Source organism: Eubalaena glacialis, chromosome 6, assembly GCF_028564815.1.
Source record: "Eubalaena glacialis isolate mEubGla1 chromosome 6, mEubGla1.1.hap2.+ XY, whole genome shotgun sequence".
NCBI classification, from domain to species: Eukaryota; Metazoa; Chordata; class Mammalia; order Artiodactyla; family Balaenidae; genus Eubalaena; species Eubalaena glacialis.
This window is the reverse complement of record NC_083721.1, coordinates 90,931,031-90,948,557: the sequence shown is the minus strand read 5'-3', so window position 1 is coordinate 90,948,557 and position 17,527 is coordinate 90,931,031. Positions and strand designations below refer to the sequence as shown.

At 35.1% G+C, this 17,527-nt stretch overlaps 1 protein-coding gene across 5 annotated transcripts in view; it reads right to left on the bottom strand.

The window, feature by feature from the left end:
* Nucleotides 1–548: 548 nt before the first annotated feature.
* TBL1XR1 (TBL1X/Y related 1) overlaps nucleotides 549–17,527 on the bottom strand; it is a 178,170-nt gene continuing 161,191 nt past the window's right edge. For all 5 annotated transcript variants that reach the window (XM_061194466.1, XM_061194463.1, XM_061194464.1 and 2 more), the window contains 6 exons: nucleotides 12,567–12,688; nucleotides 12,349–12,423; nucleotides 8,713–8,840; nucleotides 7,954–8,119; nucleotides 4,843–4,944; nucleotides 549–3,966 (listed from right to left, as the gene is read on the bottom strand). In XM_061194466.1, coding sequence (XP_061050449.1) covers nucleotides 3,940–3,966; nucleotides 4,843–4,944; nucleotides 7,954–8,119; nucleotides 8,713–8,840; nucleotides 12,349–12,423; nucleotides 12,567–12,688 — 620 coding nt within the window. In that variant the 3' untranslated portion in view covers nucleotides 549–3,939. The remainder of the gene's footprint in view (nucleotides 3,967–4,842; nucleotides 4,945–7,953; nucleotides 8,120–8,712; nucleotides 8,841–12,348; nucleotides 12,424–12,566; nucleotides 12,689–17,527) is intronic.

Below are 17,527 nucleotides of genomic sequence, written 5' to 3'. Positions count from 1 at the left end.
AACAAAAAACCAACCAGGGTCTCTTGTAGATTTGCTGCTATTCCCCAAAATGTTGGCATTTGCTGCCATGCCACAATGTTGGTCCACTGAAATAGGATTTCTGTGGAAACTGTCAACAGTAATTCACCAAATGCAAGTACCGTCCTTAGCATGTGAGAATAAATGCGGGTTCTATAGAAATGTACAATGTGCTTAAGAAAACGAAAACTGTTTGAAAAGAGTAAATAGCACTGCATTTGAGATTTAATTTTTCTACTTATCTAGTAAAACAACATTTTTGCTGACATAAGAATGGTCATTTGTGATTCCTTTAAACAGCAAAAATGCATACTCCTCTTCAGGCCTCTACTCAATAATAGTTTACATTACTCTTAACAAAATCATTCTACATAAACAGATAGCTCCTTAAAAATAGTACTCTCTCATTAAATCTAATTTGACAGAAATAAGTTTAAGGAAAAAAGGAGTGCTTTATAAGTTAAGTGAAAAAGTACAAATCTTTGGCCTTTCTCTTGACATTTTTATATGTCAAAAAGCAAAAAACCTTCATGTAATTCAATCTAATGATTACTTTTTGCACCATAATTTGTTTTTTACACCACAAAAGGAGGCACTTTCAGTATCTGTAAAAGGTGTTTAATCCTAAAACATACTTACCTAGAGAATAATTAACTAAAACAGAATTCAATACACTCTAAGACCCATTAGGAAATTAAAAGTTAACCACCTCTAAAAGTCACTTGAAAGTCAATGATGGTACCTGATCAATGACAGGAAACTGGGAATGGAACAAATATTAAGAACTTAGGGGATTTCCTACATGGAGAAGAAAAAAGATATTCCTTTACGATGTTTAAGAGTGACAGCTGCTCTTTCCTTATTCTATTTTAAATCAATGAGTATTCTATTCATTCAAGTTTTCCTTTCTATTTTTCCTTATAAGTTTCTTACAGTAGCCTATACAACAATGATATATAATGAATACCACAGAAAATCTACTGGAATCAGTAGATCTTCAGATAAGTTCTTAGAGAGAAAAAAAAAAAAGGAAGGAAAAATAAGCAAGAACCTCAAAAATAGAACTTTACAGGCTGTGAAACTTGGTCTCTTATAATCATGTTACTGCTCAAATTAGAGGCAATCTTATTTATGTCTACTGGAGCAGCATCGTGGCACATCAGCAGGCAATGATGATGGTGAGAACAGCAGCAAAAAGAAATAACTGTATGCTCACAAAGAACCCAAGCCTACAAAATGGATACCTTTCTGATAGTTTATACTTAAAAGACCCAAGACTTCAGGATAATAAAGCTCTGTATTTATAATCTTTTATATGTCCTACTGTGGCTATTATGCTTAAGTAAAATAGCTAAAGATAAAAAAAAACAAACAACAACAACCAAAAAAACCCCCAAAAAACAGAGAAGATGACAACACCATAAACATGTAGCTGTCTATTTTGGCAGCTATACTGCAGAACTTCATGACTATCTTTTAATCAGCTGGGGAGAAAAAGTCAATAACTGTATGCAAATGAATAAATTGTCCATATCAAAATACAAAAAGTACTATCAATAATCACCTCTGACTTTCAGATTTAAATTCAGTGCAATTGACAAATGCATCGCTAAAGGAAAATGCAGCTTAAACATACTCAAAACATTTGTGTCTATTCCTGGGAGCACATTTAAAAATTATTGCACAGATTTTTAAAATTTTATTTACTTTTTTAAAACAACAACAGAGGTCAACCGCAGATGTGGACCTCCAGCAATAAAAGCAGGATTTCAAGTGCCAGATACTCAGCATATTAGGTTTCCTACATAAGTCACAGGGTAATAGTTCTAAATATCTATAATGTGATCGAAAACCCTAAAAACAGCTGGCACAAAACCATCATGAATGACTGCCTCTCTGGATGTAAATTTTAAAAAATATTATTACAGTATCATAGTCCCCACTAACAACAACTGGGGTACACATAACAATGTACTGTGAAATTAAGTGTATTTATTCTCTTTACCAATAGCAAATGCTATCCTACCTTAGTAAAACCAAGACTTGCTTCAATCAATGCTGTTTTGTAAAAATAGCAAAACAACAAATGCTGAAAATCAAAGCTGCATTACTTGGGTTAAATCAGTTTCTACTTAAAACATAGGTTAAAATTTTAGCAGTAAAAGCTTCAAAATAATTAGTGACAGAGATAGTGTTATAAATTTGCCAGGCTTGATAATAAATGATATTCCTTAATTAAAATCTTTGAGACATAAATTTGACAACTATTCTCTTCAAAATCGACACTTCTGGATTATTACATTAATCATGACAAACCCTGTTAATCACACATATAAACATAGCCCCATGCTATCATTTGTAGATTCTGTATATTTTAGCTTTTAGTTGCATGAGCACAGGAGGTTTCTGATCTGATACCTATACCTTTAAGAAAATACGTAATATTATAAACAGAGTAAAAGACATGATATAGTAGTGATTACTGAAAAAACAAAACATAGCAGCTTAAATCTATCTATTATTTGAAAAAATGTAGTCACAAGTACCACAAATGCAGAATTAGAGCAGCAGGGAGGTTAGTGCAATTATACCTTTTTAAAAAATTTTGAATCACTGCTATGTGAAAACACCTTGAAGCAAGTCTTTTGTTTTAAAGATTGTTTTTAAACTAAGGTAGCAAACATTTTGCCATGTAATGGCAGTGTTATATGTTGTTATCTTGCTTTGTAAAAAGAAAAATAACATGAGAGATTTTTAATACTGGAGTTTGGTTACATTACATATTTAAGCTTCTACACAGAATGATGGACACTTTGAGAAGCTAATCCTTATCCAGAAACATTTTAATCTCTTAAAAAACAAAGCAAAAGAAACAAATAAACAAACAACAAAAAAAACCCAAACCTACTTTGCTCCTTTTCACAATAGTGCACATTTTAACCATAATTTAGTTATGGCTACAAGACATCAGAAGATTTTTTTTTTATGCATCTTCTCTATGGTATTAAAAAATTTTTTGTGCCCTTCTAGTCTTTAATTGGCAGAAATATGTCCCAAAAAAGAAACTATTGCATTTAAGCCACATCACCAAAAAACAAAACAAAAAAACCAAAGAGGAAAAAAAAACACAAAAAAAACCTCACAACAAAAAAACAAAGCAAAAGCAAAAACAAAAAACAGAGCATAATACCCTTTTACTGATGTGTCTTACAGATTGACATGACCAAAGTCATATAGTTCCATTTAATTTCCAATTCCCCCTTCTACAACATGCACCAATCGAATATATGCTCTGGGAGCCATAAATGTACCAAACATCTATCTCTTCAAAAGAATGCATTAAAATATTTTTAAGAATTTTTTGTTTAAAAGGTGAAAAAAATATAAACAAGAAACTGATTCACTCCCTTACTTCATGCATCCATAAACTAAACCAAAAACAAAGTTTAAAAGCAAGAACAAACTACTGCTGCAAGTTTTTGTAAGTCCGTTTTCTCTGTACATACAAACTGCTAAACTACTGAAGGGAAAAAAGAATATAATCCATGGTGTCTGCTGATTCAAAGGGGAGAAACAAGGCTGTCATTAGTATCCAAAAACTCGTACATGTATGGGCTGCTTTTATAACGCTTATTTTTTTCTCTCTTCTGTTTTTCATATCCAAAACTTCTAAATGCTATTTTAGGGGCACAGCAGATTAGATTCCAGCACTTGGTGAACAGAATTCACAAGCTGTGACAAAATTCTGTCATCTTCAGGGTGCAATTTTGTTTATATACACTGTATGTATATATTTCTCTTAGATTTGGCTGTAGTGGACTGGCCATGGTTCAAGTGGGACTATAGCAGTACTTGGGTCGGGGACAGTCATTTTGGCTATATACACATTCATAGTCGGTCCATGGCTTCCAACTAGTAGCGCTATTTCCGAAGGTCTAATACACAAACCTGTAAGAAATTAAAATAATCAACCAGTGTGTAAAGAATTTCATTGTACATTTTTATACAGTTTGGAATCTATTTCTTAGTTCCAAGTTCATGAAACTGGTAAAACAAAAGTAATCATAGCAATGGGCACCAACAGAAATCAGATAAATTGTCTGAAAGCAGATGGAGTTAACAACCATGGGCTAATACTACAGAGGAAGAACCATGGTTAACATGCTGAAGATTTACTCTGTTAATTAAAAAGTAGAAAAAATATACTCAAAATAGACCATTTTCTATCTCTTGGATCTTAATGAAAGATACTACACATTACATTAAGCTATTGCTTCGTAAACAGCTAATAGCTATCCCCTTTCCATCTTCCCTTTGCTTTCAGAACTTTAGAAGCCGTAACTAGTATTTCTGTGAATACATGGCCAACCTCATCCTGAAAGTCTCTTGGTATCACACATTCCTCAATGCAGACCCAACTGCCTCTATTTCCCCTTCCCTGGGCCACCAACACTCTTCTGCAAGGAAGAGAAGGCAAAAATAGGCATTAAAAATTCAAGTCTCTCTCACAGTGCTACACTTAATTTCAGTGATGAAGTTGTACACTAAAAATAACTGTCCATTTCTTGATTATGAAGGCACTCTTCTGGCAAAGATAGCCTAAATTCTGTTCACATTATTTGAATGAAATGAACATGAAAAGTATAGAGCCTTCAGTAAAAAAGGTCAATACCCATATCATAAAATTTATTTTTTAAAAAGAACACTTTTGTAGTCACTACCACAACAAGCCACATTTATTCACTATGCTTTCTCTCTTTCTTACACATACACACACACACACACACACACACACCCTTTGGAAACACTTCATTATATACTTACTGAACCATCTGATGCACTGGCTCCAACCTTGTCTCCTGCTGCATTCCAACAAACTTCAAAAATTCCACCTGTTCCCCTATAGCTGTGAACTAGAGCACCTGTCTAAAATAATGAGAAGCGGAATCTTAAAAATAATATATTATTATATATGTCCAAATACTGAGGTAAAAATATTATATGGCTTTATTTCTAGCAATCCAATGTAGGATTTAGCTTCAACTTCAAAATAAACAAGTTCTGAAATACCAGAAACATAAAATGATGATCCTTTTACAAACAGACAGCACTAGCCTGCTCTCAACAGATCATACACACACACACACACACACACACACACACACACGGCTTCTCCAGTATTGATAACCATTCTTAGCTAAGGTATCTTTGGTCTCTTTGACCCTAGAAGTGCCCCTAAGCTAGGAGAATTATAAAAGAAGCTAAAAGAGCATATGTACATTATTATTGAAAGATGTTTTTAAGTTAAAAGAAAACAAAGTACAACCAGGAACACTACCAATTTCATCATCAATTTAGCCGACTCATAAATGTAACTCAATTATTTTATTCCTTCGGCAATGGAAACCAAAATCATTCAGCTGCCATTCAATAACTGAAACTTAGTACAAAAATGTATTCTCCTAGGAAACCAGTTATTAAACAGGGCAAAGGTCAGAGGTTCTGCTGTGAGAAATGAAAAATAATGAAAAATATGCTTCCGGTGTTCCGTCCTGACAAACCAGAAAAGTATCTCTCAGCTTCATGGTGAACTAAAAAACTCAAACTGGAAGTAGCAGAACTGCCTAAACACAACATGGCACCAAGACATAAGCTTCTGAGACAGCAAGCCCTAAGCTAATCACTAAGCTAGAAGATCACAATGGGAAGTCTCAACTGTTCTTTCCCTCCTACCTAAAATCTCTCACAATTTAAGAGATTAATGAAAAAGCACAGAGTACAGGAGGCCTTAAGTATCTACAGTTAATTAGAAGAGAATGGAGTGGCGCCAACGAGATCTAAGATAGGCTGTTGTATAGAGTGTAAAATCTACAGGATTGTCAACTTTGGGGTTAAAAACCGACACTGTCTTTCAATAGCACTTACCAATTTCTAAGCTTGAATCAGGCTATAATTGAACCGAAACAGCATGGTCAACAAGCCAGAGCTATCACATTAACAAAAGCCAAAGGACCCTCAGCATCTACTCAAACCTGTGTTCTGACCAGACCGTAACAATTTAACTGTCAAATGCTTAGGTAACATATCATCCAAGTAATGAAAGAAAAAGCTAGATGTACATATTGACAAAAAGACAATTACTTTCTCCTGCACTGAAAACTCATAAGATGCATTTTGCTATTTTCAAACTTAAAAGAAAAAAAGTAAAATGACATTTTGATACACAATAGTGATACAACAAAACAGTATGGTTACTCAAATGCCCTTAGAAGTCTAGCAGTATCTTCCCTTAGAACTCTACAGTTCTATACCCAAATTTTATTTTAAATTAATTTACTCAAAATGGAGTAAATGAGTGATGGAAAATGTATACAACCGGCAGATTCTCTATAAAGCCTCTGCTATTCAATCAAAACAGAAAGATTGGGAATTCCCTGATGGCCCAGTGGTTAGGACTCCATGCTTCCACTGCAGGGGGCACGGGTTCAATCCCTGGTTGGGGAACTAAGATCCTGCAAGCCGGGAAGTAATTAGAAGTAATGAGAGAGCTCAGCAGGTTTGATGGAGTCAACATCAACATGTCAAAATTCATAATGTTCCAAACATGAGCAACCACCAGTAAGTAAAAGGAATATTATTTTTTAAAACATGCTATACACGGTAACAATAAAATCCATAAGGCATCTCAGAATACATTTTGTAAAACAGAAGATCTTTATGAAGAAATTATAAAACTCTACTGAAGGAAAAAAAAAAAAAAAAGACTTAATGAGGGGGAATAACAAAGTTACAGTCATTAAAATTAAACTAACAATGCAGGTACATACAAATGTATCAATCAATGGAATACAAGAGAATCTATGAACAAACCATACAAGAACGTAGTATATGAAAGAAGTGACATTCTGAAACAGTGAAGGGACAGTAAATAGTGCCAAGAAAACTGGCGATCCATAAAGAAAGACAGAATTAGAACTATACCTCACACCATATATAAAAACCAATTCTAAGGGAGTATAATATAAATGAAAAAATAAAACAGTGGGAGTATAAAATGAAAGAATCATAATGCTTTTATTTACAAAAAACCTCAAGAAGAATGAAAGAGAAACCGATAAAAATAGTTAGCTGTAGAGGATCAAGAAAAAAATGGGAGCAAAACTTCTCAGTGTATACCTTTTTATAATGGGGGGAGGGTGTTGGAGACCATTTGAATGTATTACTTAATCAAAAATAATATGGGGAAATGATGATTTATGCAAAATAGGCTGACCAACTATGGTGGTCAGCAACACAAAGAGAAACAACCCACAATAACTTATTGTGCTTATAATACAAGCAGCAAAGATCTGATTTTTGAACAGGGGGTGGGGCAGGGAGAGTCAAGTGACTGATATTAAAGAAAAAGTATTTGGCATGTAAAAACTAAAACACTGAAAAGATTAAAATAATGAAAGCAACAAAACTGTTTTCTCCATTTTTAAGAAAGGATCTCTGTAGCATTGTCCCTAAAAAGGTGGTACATAGTTCTAAGTGCATTTCTGATAAATTATGTGTTTAATCATAAAACCTTGTCCTTTAACACATTTTTTTAACTGCTCATATATACCTTCTCCAAAGACAATTCTTTTAGAAAATAAAGAAATGGTATCATTTATCTAAATAAATGCATCTTAAACTCTCACATTTCATGTCTGCAAAACTGTTGGAAAAAATAAAACAGAGACTCTAAATTTTGGTCCATATTATGAAAATCTCATTTCAGCTGGTTTCGATCTTTACTTAGCTGTAAATTCCCCCAAAAAAGTGCTCATATAAAAACGAAGAACTGAATTAATGACACAAAATGACAACCAAAACTAAAAAAAATTTTGTTTAGACAAATGCTTCTTACTAATATAAGAATACTTGACTGTTTAAATAACTTGGACATACCTGTGTGTTCCAGATGTGCACACATTTGTCAAAAGAACCACTCGCCAGATACCTGCCATCAGGACTGAAAGCTACACTGTACACAGGCTCTTGGTGTTTTGTCAGAGTATGGATGCAAATTCCTCGGTCTACATCCCATAATCTAACAGTAGAATCAAAGGATGCACTGACAAGGGAGAAAAAAAAAAGATTTTATAAGTAATGAAATACTCTCAGCCCCACCCCCAATCTACAATATTCAGCCATTCCTAATAGCTAGCCACGGATTCCTCATGAGAAGCAGACTGTGCTGTTAGGAAGAAAGTGTTCTGGAAACAAAGCTAATCGGAGAAATGGCAGCTTCATTAAGGGCATCTCCAAGTCTGTAAACCGGAAAATATAAATGAGCTAATTCACTGTATTCCTTTACTCTTTAAATAACTCCTTTATATTGACCCACAGTTTTGAAATGCTACATTAAATATGTTTTTGACTTATTTTTTTTAAATGCTGAAAAAACTTTATTGCATTATGCCTCAATTACTTGGGTTTTAATCAATATTTGATATTATCAGTAAATTATTTGATATCTCCAGATACAAACATCCATTATGACCTGAAATAATAATAAAACTCTGTGTCTAAAGGTTCCCATTAAAAAAAAATATTCCTTGTAGGATACATTCCCATTTCATGGAATTTGTCCTAATTTTCTGTCATACTTATAAGAGGTTTTCTTTGTAAAAGACTCATAAAGGAAAAGCAAAACAGAAATGTTACCTTGCTAACATGAGGTTGGCATTTGGATTATTTGTCCCTGGCCCTGTTGGACTCCACTTGATAGTATAAATTTCTTTATTATGTGCTTGCAAATCATGGACACAGTTGTCTTGTTTCATACTCCATATCTAAGCAAAAAGGAAAAATGTATGTAATTATTTTTCCATACAAAGGGTACTTTTATAATATTATCTTGTCAGTCCAAAATATAGCGGTGTAACCAGAACAATAATTATAGAGATCAAGAGAATATATACAAATAAATTAAAATGTAGAATATATTTAATATTTATCTTTTAAAAATGACAAATTAGCTTCAAGTCCTTTCTAAATATTCACTATTGTGAGGCTTCAGGATTCAATTAACTGTAGTTCTAAGATTACTTTTGATAGCTTCAGATGGTACATACTTCAACATTTAGTAAGTTCCTCAGTTAATGATCCTACAATGTTTAAGGCATTAGTTTTTATGCTGTCCTTTAAAATAAAAGATCTACATTATAAATTCCTCTTAGAATTTAGAATCAGGAACTATTTTGCAATCAGGAAGAGAAAATAGATAAGCAACATACAGATAAATATAATATGATTCATGTTGACACCAAAGCATAGGCAACGAAAGCAAAAAAAAGCAAGTGGTACTACATACAATTAAAAAGTTTCTGCACAGCAAAGGAAACAATCAATAAAGTAAAAAGGCAAACTATGGAATGAGAGAAAATACTGCAAACCATATATCCAATAAGGAGTTAATTTCCAAAATATGTAAGGAAATCCTACAACTCAACAGCAAAAAACCCAATAACCCAATTTAAAAATGGACAAAGGACTTGAATAGACATTTCTCCAAAGAAGATACACAAATGGCCAATAGGTGGTGTATGAAGAGATGCCCAATGTCACTGATCATCAGGGAAATGAAAATCAAAACTATGAGATACCACTTCACAACTGTTAGGATGGCTATTAAAATTTTTAAAAATGTTGTCAAGGTTGTGGAGAAATTGGAAACCTTGTAAACTGTTGATAAATGAATGCAAAATGGTGTAGCCACTATGAAAAATAGTATGGAGGTGCTCCCCCAAATTTTAACAACTACCACTATATATGATCCAGCAATTCCACTTCTGGGTATTTATCAAAAAAAAATCGAAATCAGGATCTTGAAGAGGCATCTGTACGCCCTTGTTCACTGCAGCATTATTCATAAAAGCCAAGATATGGAAACATCCTAAGTGCCCATCAATGGATGAATGGATGAAGAAAATGCATATATATACAATGGAGTATTATTCAGCCTTAACATATGGGGAAATCCTGCAATACATGACAACATGGATAAATTTTAAGGACGAATGTTGCATGATTCCATTTACATGATGTATCTAAGAGTCAAACTCATAAAAGCAAAGAAGAGAATAGTGGGGATAAACAGCAAGGTCCTATAGTATAGCACAGGAAACTGTATTCAGTATCCTATAATAAACCATAAAGGACAGAAACTAACACACCATTCATTGTAAAGCAATTATACGCCAATAAAGATGTTAAAAAAATAAAAAATAAATTATTGGTGTAAAAAAGAAAAAAACATAATGGAAAAGAAAAAAAAAAGAATGGTGGTTGCCAGAGGTGGTGGGGTCGCAGGGAGGGGCTGCTAATCAACAAGCATAAAATCTCAGCTCTAGAGATCTGCCTCACTGCATTGTGCTTACGGACAATAACACTGGTTTGTGCACTTAAAAATCTGTTAAGAGTAGATGTCATGTCAAGTATTCTTCCCATATAAAATTCAGAAATTGTAAATGATTCACCACATACAAGAAACCGTGAAAAGTAACAAAGCAGTAAAGTTAAAATGGTGAGTAGAGAATACGCCTTTCTAGAGTTGAAAACATGCCTATGTATACAGGTTAAAAAATAATTCATATTATTTTTGAGCAAAAATTAAGAGAAATCTACACCAACAGTATTTCTAACAAAATCATTCAGTAAAGACATGGGGGAAACCTTGCCAAATACAAACACACATACACCAAACCCAAGTACCGACAAAGAAACAAAAATTAGCTGTGCTTCACACTTCTGCGATGAAACTAATGAGATAATGAAGCAATAACATCATGTTTTTGTAACCTAGGTATATATAACTCCATGTAAATAAATCCAAAAGGTATGTTTCCAAAATGTATTGATATTTCATGTGAGCTTTCGATAGCACTGATAACACTGACCACTCTCATCCATCACCTCCCTTGAAATACTCTTCTCTCTACACAGTTTCCACTGAGGTCATTCCAATTTCCTTTTGGAGTCTCATTCCTCTTGAGCTGCTAAATGCTAGAGTTTCTTAAGACTTTTTTAAGCTTTCCTCTTCTTTTACTCTGTACATTTCCACCTACACAGTTTTGTCCATGCCCATGGCTTTGAATGACTACCCATCTATTGAGAATTCCCCAATTTTTTATGTCAGGCTTAGAATTGTTCTCTGAGCATCAGACCGACCTGGCACCTCCACTTGCATGACTCAAAGGCACTGTCCAAGCTGGACATAATCTTCTCACTCATCTGCTGTTCCTTGTTCTCAAAATATGGCTTCACTAGACATTATCCATCCTTCTAGCTTCTGCTTTAAAATTCTATGACCTTTTATTATTCTTAGAACTAAAAAAAGCTCTCTAACACTTTCTAATTTAAACTTCTCTCTCTAGCTGCAACTCAGTCCCTGACAGTAGGCTCTCTATAGCCACCGGCCTTCTTTCATTTCCTCGTATGTGCCATACTCTGTTCCAGAAGAAGTTTTTCATTTTATAAGCATAATGCATGTGCACGCAAAGTAATCTCACAAACAAGAGCGTGAAGAAAAGCATTTTTACCAGCAACGTTTACAAAGGAGTCCAGGCTTGAAAAAACTATCTAACTAAAAACAGCAGGTATTTAAGGAAAAAAACCACCAGGTTACCAAGGTTACATTTAATCTGTTCATGGGAAGAGGAAAAGCAGTTTTCCTTCATGATTATCCTATCTATAAGGGTCATCACGTCTGCAGTCACTGGCACTGTAAAGTCAAAGATAAATTATTTTCATACAGTTAACATGGTGAAGCATAGGGTGCAAGCTTCATTAATTTTGAAGATTAGTATTATGTTGTTCTTTGTCTCAAAATGCCTTTCTTCTTTAATTTTGGTATGTCATATGCGTAGGTGCTAGGTGTTAGTTTTTGCTTTTAGTTATGCAACAAGAAAAACATAAATTCATATTGAGATGTGAATACTGACATGCCAACTATACTCACTCACCAATTAAGCTATATATCTACTATATATCAGTTTCCCAGAAAGGGTGATATATACTCACACCACAGCAAAATCCAATTAACAGAATTCTCAGAATTTCAGTCAAATCCATGAATCCTACAAAGATCTTTGCTATCTATGAGTCAGATCCTTACATGTGCAAATAACCTTTAATTGTACCAATATAAGACTCCCTAATAGTGAAGACAATTTATAATAGCACAAACCTCAGTATCATAATTCCCAACTATAAGAGAGACATTCTAAACAATCTTAAAACAGCCAGAGCAGCCACACTGTGTAACTCCTCAACCCCATTTCTCCCCACTATCTGAATTACCTTTAAAGTCATGTCATCAGAACAGGATGCCAGGAGATTGCCAGTTGGGTCCCATTTGATAGCATTTACTTCATTCTAAAAATAACAGTGAACATTCACATTTTCATTTCATAGACTTGGTTGTTCTTTGGGTATTAAACATGCATACTTCAAAACCACTCTGAAACATTACTTATTCATCATAATTACTTTAAAGGAGGGGAAAAAAGGTTTCTCACCGTGTGTCCCTGGAATGTTTTAATAGGTCTGTCTTGTCCTAACTTACAGACATGAATGCACATATCTGTACTACAAGAAGCAAAGGTGTTGTTGCTCTGCCAATCAACATCCAATGCTGGCGCTGAAAAGAAAAACAGGCAAGGTTTGCATTCATTCCACATGTACTGAAATCTAGGAGCTTTAGTTTTAAACCACGGTTAGACATTAAGTATGCTAACAGGAACTTAAAATATTTTACTTTACACTTTTTATGGTATTAATAGAATTTTTAAAATTACGGTACTTAAATATTACAAATATTAATACATTTCAGTTTGGTTGTCTCCATGTGAGACACAGCCTAATAGAAAGTACACTGGCCTGGTCACCAGGAGATGAGGGTTCCTGAGAGCTTGCCCTGTAAATTACTAGCACTGGATTCTTGGTTCCTCATTTGCAAAATGATAAAATTAAATGTGATGCTACACTTCCTTTTGTTTCTGAAATTCTGTGAGTGTTCAATGGATAAGAAGCCTTGTTTTGCTACTCCCTAACTAGTGGGCCTTAAGCAAGTCACCTCTCATGCTATTTTTCTCTTCTAAAAAAAATGGGGGGACTTCCCTGGTGGCGCAGTGGTTAAGAATCTGCCTGCCAATGCAGGGGACAGGGGTTCGATCCCGTCTGGGAAGATCCCACATGCCGCGGAGCAACTAAGCCCTTGCGCCACAACTACTGAGCCTGAGCTCTAGAGCCCGTGAGCCACAACTACTGAGCCCGTGCGCCTAGAGCCTGTGTTCCGCAACAAGAGAAGCCACCGCAATGAGAAGCCCGCGCACCATATCAAAGAGTAGCCCCCGCTCGCCACAACTAGAAAAAAAAAAAGCCCGCGTGCAGCAACGAAGACCCAACACAGCCATAAATAATAAATAAATAATTTATAAAAATTAAAAAAATAAAAAATAATTTAAAAATGGGGATAAAACCTTTATGCTTAGTACCCAAGGACATTGTGAAAATCAAGTTGGATTATATGTATGGAAAATACTTTGTAAATTACAAGTTAGACAAACGTTACACTGAATAAGTATCATTTCCACTGTCTACTCAACTGATAAATGGAATATTGCATGATTTGCAAATACATTTTTCTTCTAAGTGATTCTTGTCAAATACCTCTTAAAATCTACATCATTGAATTTAAAACCTCAGAGGCCCAATAGCTGGCTGGCATTTAATACTTATTTTAGCTCTGATACAATTAAAGATTCTTTCCTTTCATTTTCCCCTGGTGCAAAGTGCAAAGCCTCTCTATAATTAGCAATGCAGATTAAGGTAATGTAGCAAGTAACTGGGTTAAGCAATAGGAGCATATCAAAAACACTGGATTTAGAGTAGGCAGTAGGTAGTTGGGGGGAAAGGTGAGATTCAAAAACCAAGCACCCTTGGCTCAAGATGAGGAAAACCCTGAGGTGCAACAAACACTCCAGAGCCCTGCCTGGATCACGCTGAGCCTGGACCTTCTTCACCAGCGACTGCTCCCTTTCTCGGCTCCTTCCCTCTTTCCTATCCTGCTTCTGGGAGAATCCCAACTAAATCAGTCAGTGAACAAAAACACAGGCCCACTGTGATCAGCACTATGTTTGATTTGCTGCTGTTTGTGTGCATCACAACTTCTTAGAGCAACGTAGACGACCATCCTATTCATCTGTCAGCTTATCTTCAGTCCATTCCTCGCCACGCTTTGCCCTGCTATGCTCTGCACGCAGGGGGCTGACTCTTGCAAATTACATATCCCAGGCCTCTGTGCCTGCAGGTTTCCAGATGGGCTCATTCAGTGGAAGATACTGTCGAGAGTCCAAGGTCAGGAGAAAGAAGGTAGACAGGCAATTTCTGTGGTCCTCTCTCTTTCAGACTGGGTCTTTGGCAGTGACTATGATTGCTCCACAGTACCTATTCTTGCCAGGCAGCCTCTCTTTTGAGGTTCCCATCCCCACTGGGTAGTTGGATCCTATCTTCTCCTCTACAGTCTTAGGTTTACTGCAGTTGTTAAACTCAGTTACCTCATCCTCCTCTATTTTTCACTCTTCCAGTACTTCCGCAACTGTTTCCTTGTATTATGCTCCCTTTCTTGGATTACTTGGTTTAGATTTTGTTTTTGTGCCTTGGAATTGGATTCAGTGACAACACCTTCATTTTCACAGTAAATATTACTTAACACATTACTGACCAGGGGATTTTTGTAGAAACTAACGCCTGTGGCTGTAATACATCTCTGGTCAAAAATGCATTAAGATATAATTTTAAATAAACAAATTTAACAAAATGTTCCTTTGGTAAATACTTTGTTATAGTGTTAAGAAGTTGGGGGGGAAAGGCCTGAAAATCTAACTAATTTAAAGGACAATTAAAAGTACAACAAAATGCTATGAAGAAAGCCAAGTATCTGTCATGCTCCACCAGGGTGTTAATTTGGTAGAGAGTCATCTGCAAAATGTTAAATAGGAGGCTGACAAAATTTGAAACAGCATTCAAACAAATACACCAATAGGTTCAGAACAAAACAAAAACAAACTGTATAACCAGGTAAAGATAAGCGGAGGAAGCTGGGGAATGGTGCCACATGAGTTATATGATTAATACTTCTGTGATATGCCTGGCTCATAAGATACAATGATAACAGATTGGTATAATATAAGAACCCATACCTCCTTACTTTATATTTATTCCTAAAATTTAAAAATGAGGTATCACCTCACACCGGTTAGAATGGGCATCATCAAAAAATCTACAAACAAAAAATGCTGGAGAGGGTGTGGAGAAAAGAGAGCCTTCTTGCACTGTTGGTGGGAATGTAAACTGATACAGCCACTATGGAAAACAGTATGGAGGTTCCTTAAAAAGCGAAAAATAGAATTACCATATGACCCAGTAATCCCACTACTGGGCATATACCCAGAGAAAACCATAATTCAAAAAGACACATGCAACCCCAATGTTCACTGCAGCACTATTTACAATAGCCAGGACACGGAAGCAACCTAAATGCCCATCGACAGACAAATGGATAAAGAAGATGTGGTACATATATACAATGGAATATTACTCAGCCATAAAAAGGAATGAAATCGGGTCATTTGTAGATACGTGGATGGACCTAGATACTGTCATACAGGGTGAAGTAAGTCAGAAAGAGAAAAACAAATATCATATTTAATGCATATATGTGGAACCTAGAAAAATGGTACAAATGAACCGGTTTGCAAGGCAGAAATAGAGACGCAGATGTAGAGACCAAACGTATGGATACCAAGGGGGGAAAGCGCAGGGGGGCGGGGGTGTGGGGGTGGTGGTGTGATGAATTGGGAGATTGGGATTGACATGTATACACTACTATGTATAAAATAAATAATAAGAACCTGCTGTATAAAAAAATAAAATAAAATTCAAAAAATAAATAAAAATGAGTCTAGGAAACACAAGTTCTTTAGGATAAAAACACATCTTTAACATAAAATGTATTTTTATGTAGGTAATATGTGAGAGGTGTGTTTACTATTACTAGTCTCATTTTACACATGATGAAAGAGGCTAAGAAAAGTTAATTTGCCTAGGGTTACACAATCTTTTAAATTCCTGGAGCTGGAATTCCCTGGCGGTTCAGTGGTTAGGACTCCGTGCTTCCACTGCAAGGGGCACAGTTCGATCCCTGACTGGGGAACAAGGATCCCACAAGCCGTGCAGTGCAGACAAAAAAAAAAAAAAAAAGAAAAATTCCTGGAGCTAAGATTCAATTTCTGCGTCCTCCAATTCTGATTTATTTTTTGGTTAACCCATGCATCCTTCACAATTTAGAAAGGTAACAAACCTATGAGGGAAGGGAAAAAAGGCATTTAATATTCATTTCCCTTTTTTTTTTTTTAAAAAAGCTTCATTGAGATATAATTCATATACCATAAATTTCATCCATTTAAAGTATGCAATTCAATGGTTTTTAGTATATTACATTAATAATTTTAAAATATTGTGGTCATACATAACATAAAATTTGTCATTTAATTAACTGTACAATTCAGTTTTATCAATTACATTCACAATGTTGTACAGTCATCACCAGTATTTTCAAAAGTTCTTCATCACCCCAAACAGAAACTCTGTAACCATTAAGCAGTAACTCTCCATTTCCCCCTCCTCCCAGCCTCTGTAACCTTGAATCTTTACATTTGTCTCTATGAATCTGCCTAGTCTAGAGATTTCATACTCTTGAAATATCTAGAATCATACTCTAGAATGATTCTAGATTCTACTCATGTAGAATCATACTCTTTGTCCTTTTATGTCTGGTTTATTTCACTTAGCATAACATGTACAAATTCTCTGGTATTGTAGCATGTATCAGAACTTCATTCCTTTTTATGGCTGAATAATAATCCATTGTATATAGAGACCCATTCTGCTTTTCCACTCATCTGCTAATGGACAGTGGGTTGTTCCTACCCTTTGGCTACTGTGAAAAATGCTGCTATGAACATTGACGGACATGAATTTGTTCAAGTCCCTGCCTTCAATTCAATTACCTAGGAGCAGAATTGCTGGGTCATATGGTAACTCTATTTAGCTTTTTGAGGAATTGTCATACTGTTTTCCACAACAACTGTACTATTTTACATACCTACTAGCAAAGTACAAGGATTCTAATTTCTCCGCATCACCGTGAACACTGTTATGTTTTATAGCCATCCTAAATGAATATGAAGTGGTTAACTCATCTATAATCATGATTTATGCTTTATGTAAGAGTGTATATGGACAAAAATACAGTACAGGAATTAAAATATGGTAATTTAAAAAGCATGGTAGACTTTCATTCCTGATCAAGATGGAGTAACAGGGACCAAATTTACCTCCTGCCCAAAACAACCAAAAAAATTACAAAATATATGAAATAATAGTTCAGAACTCTGGGCACCAGGCAATAAAGGAC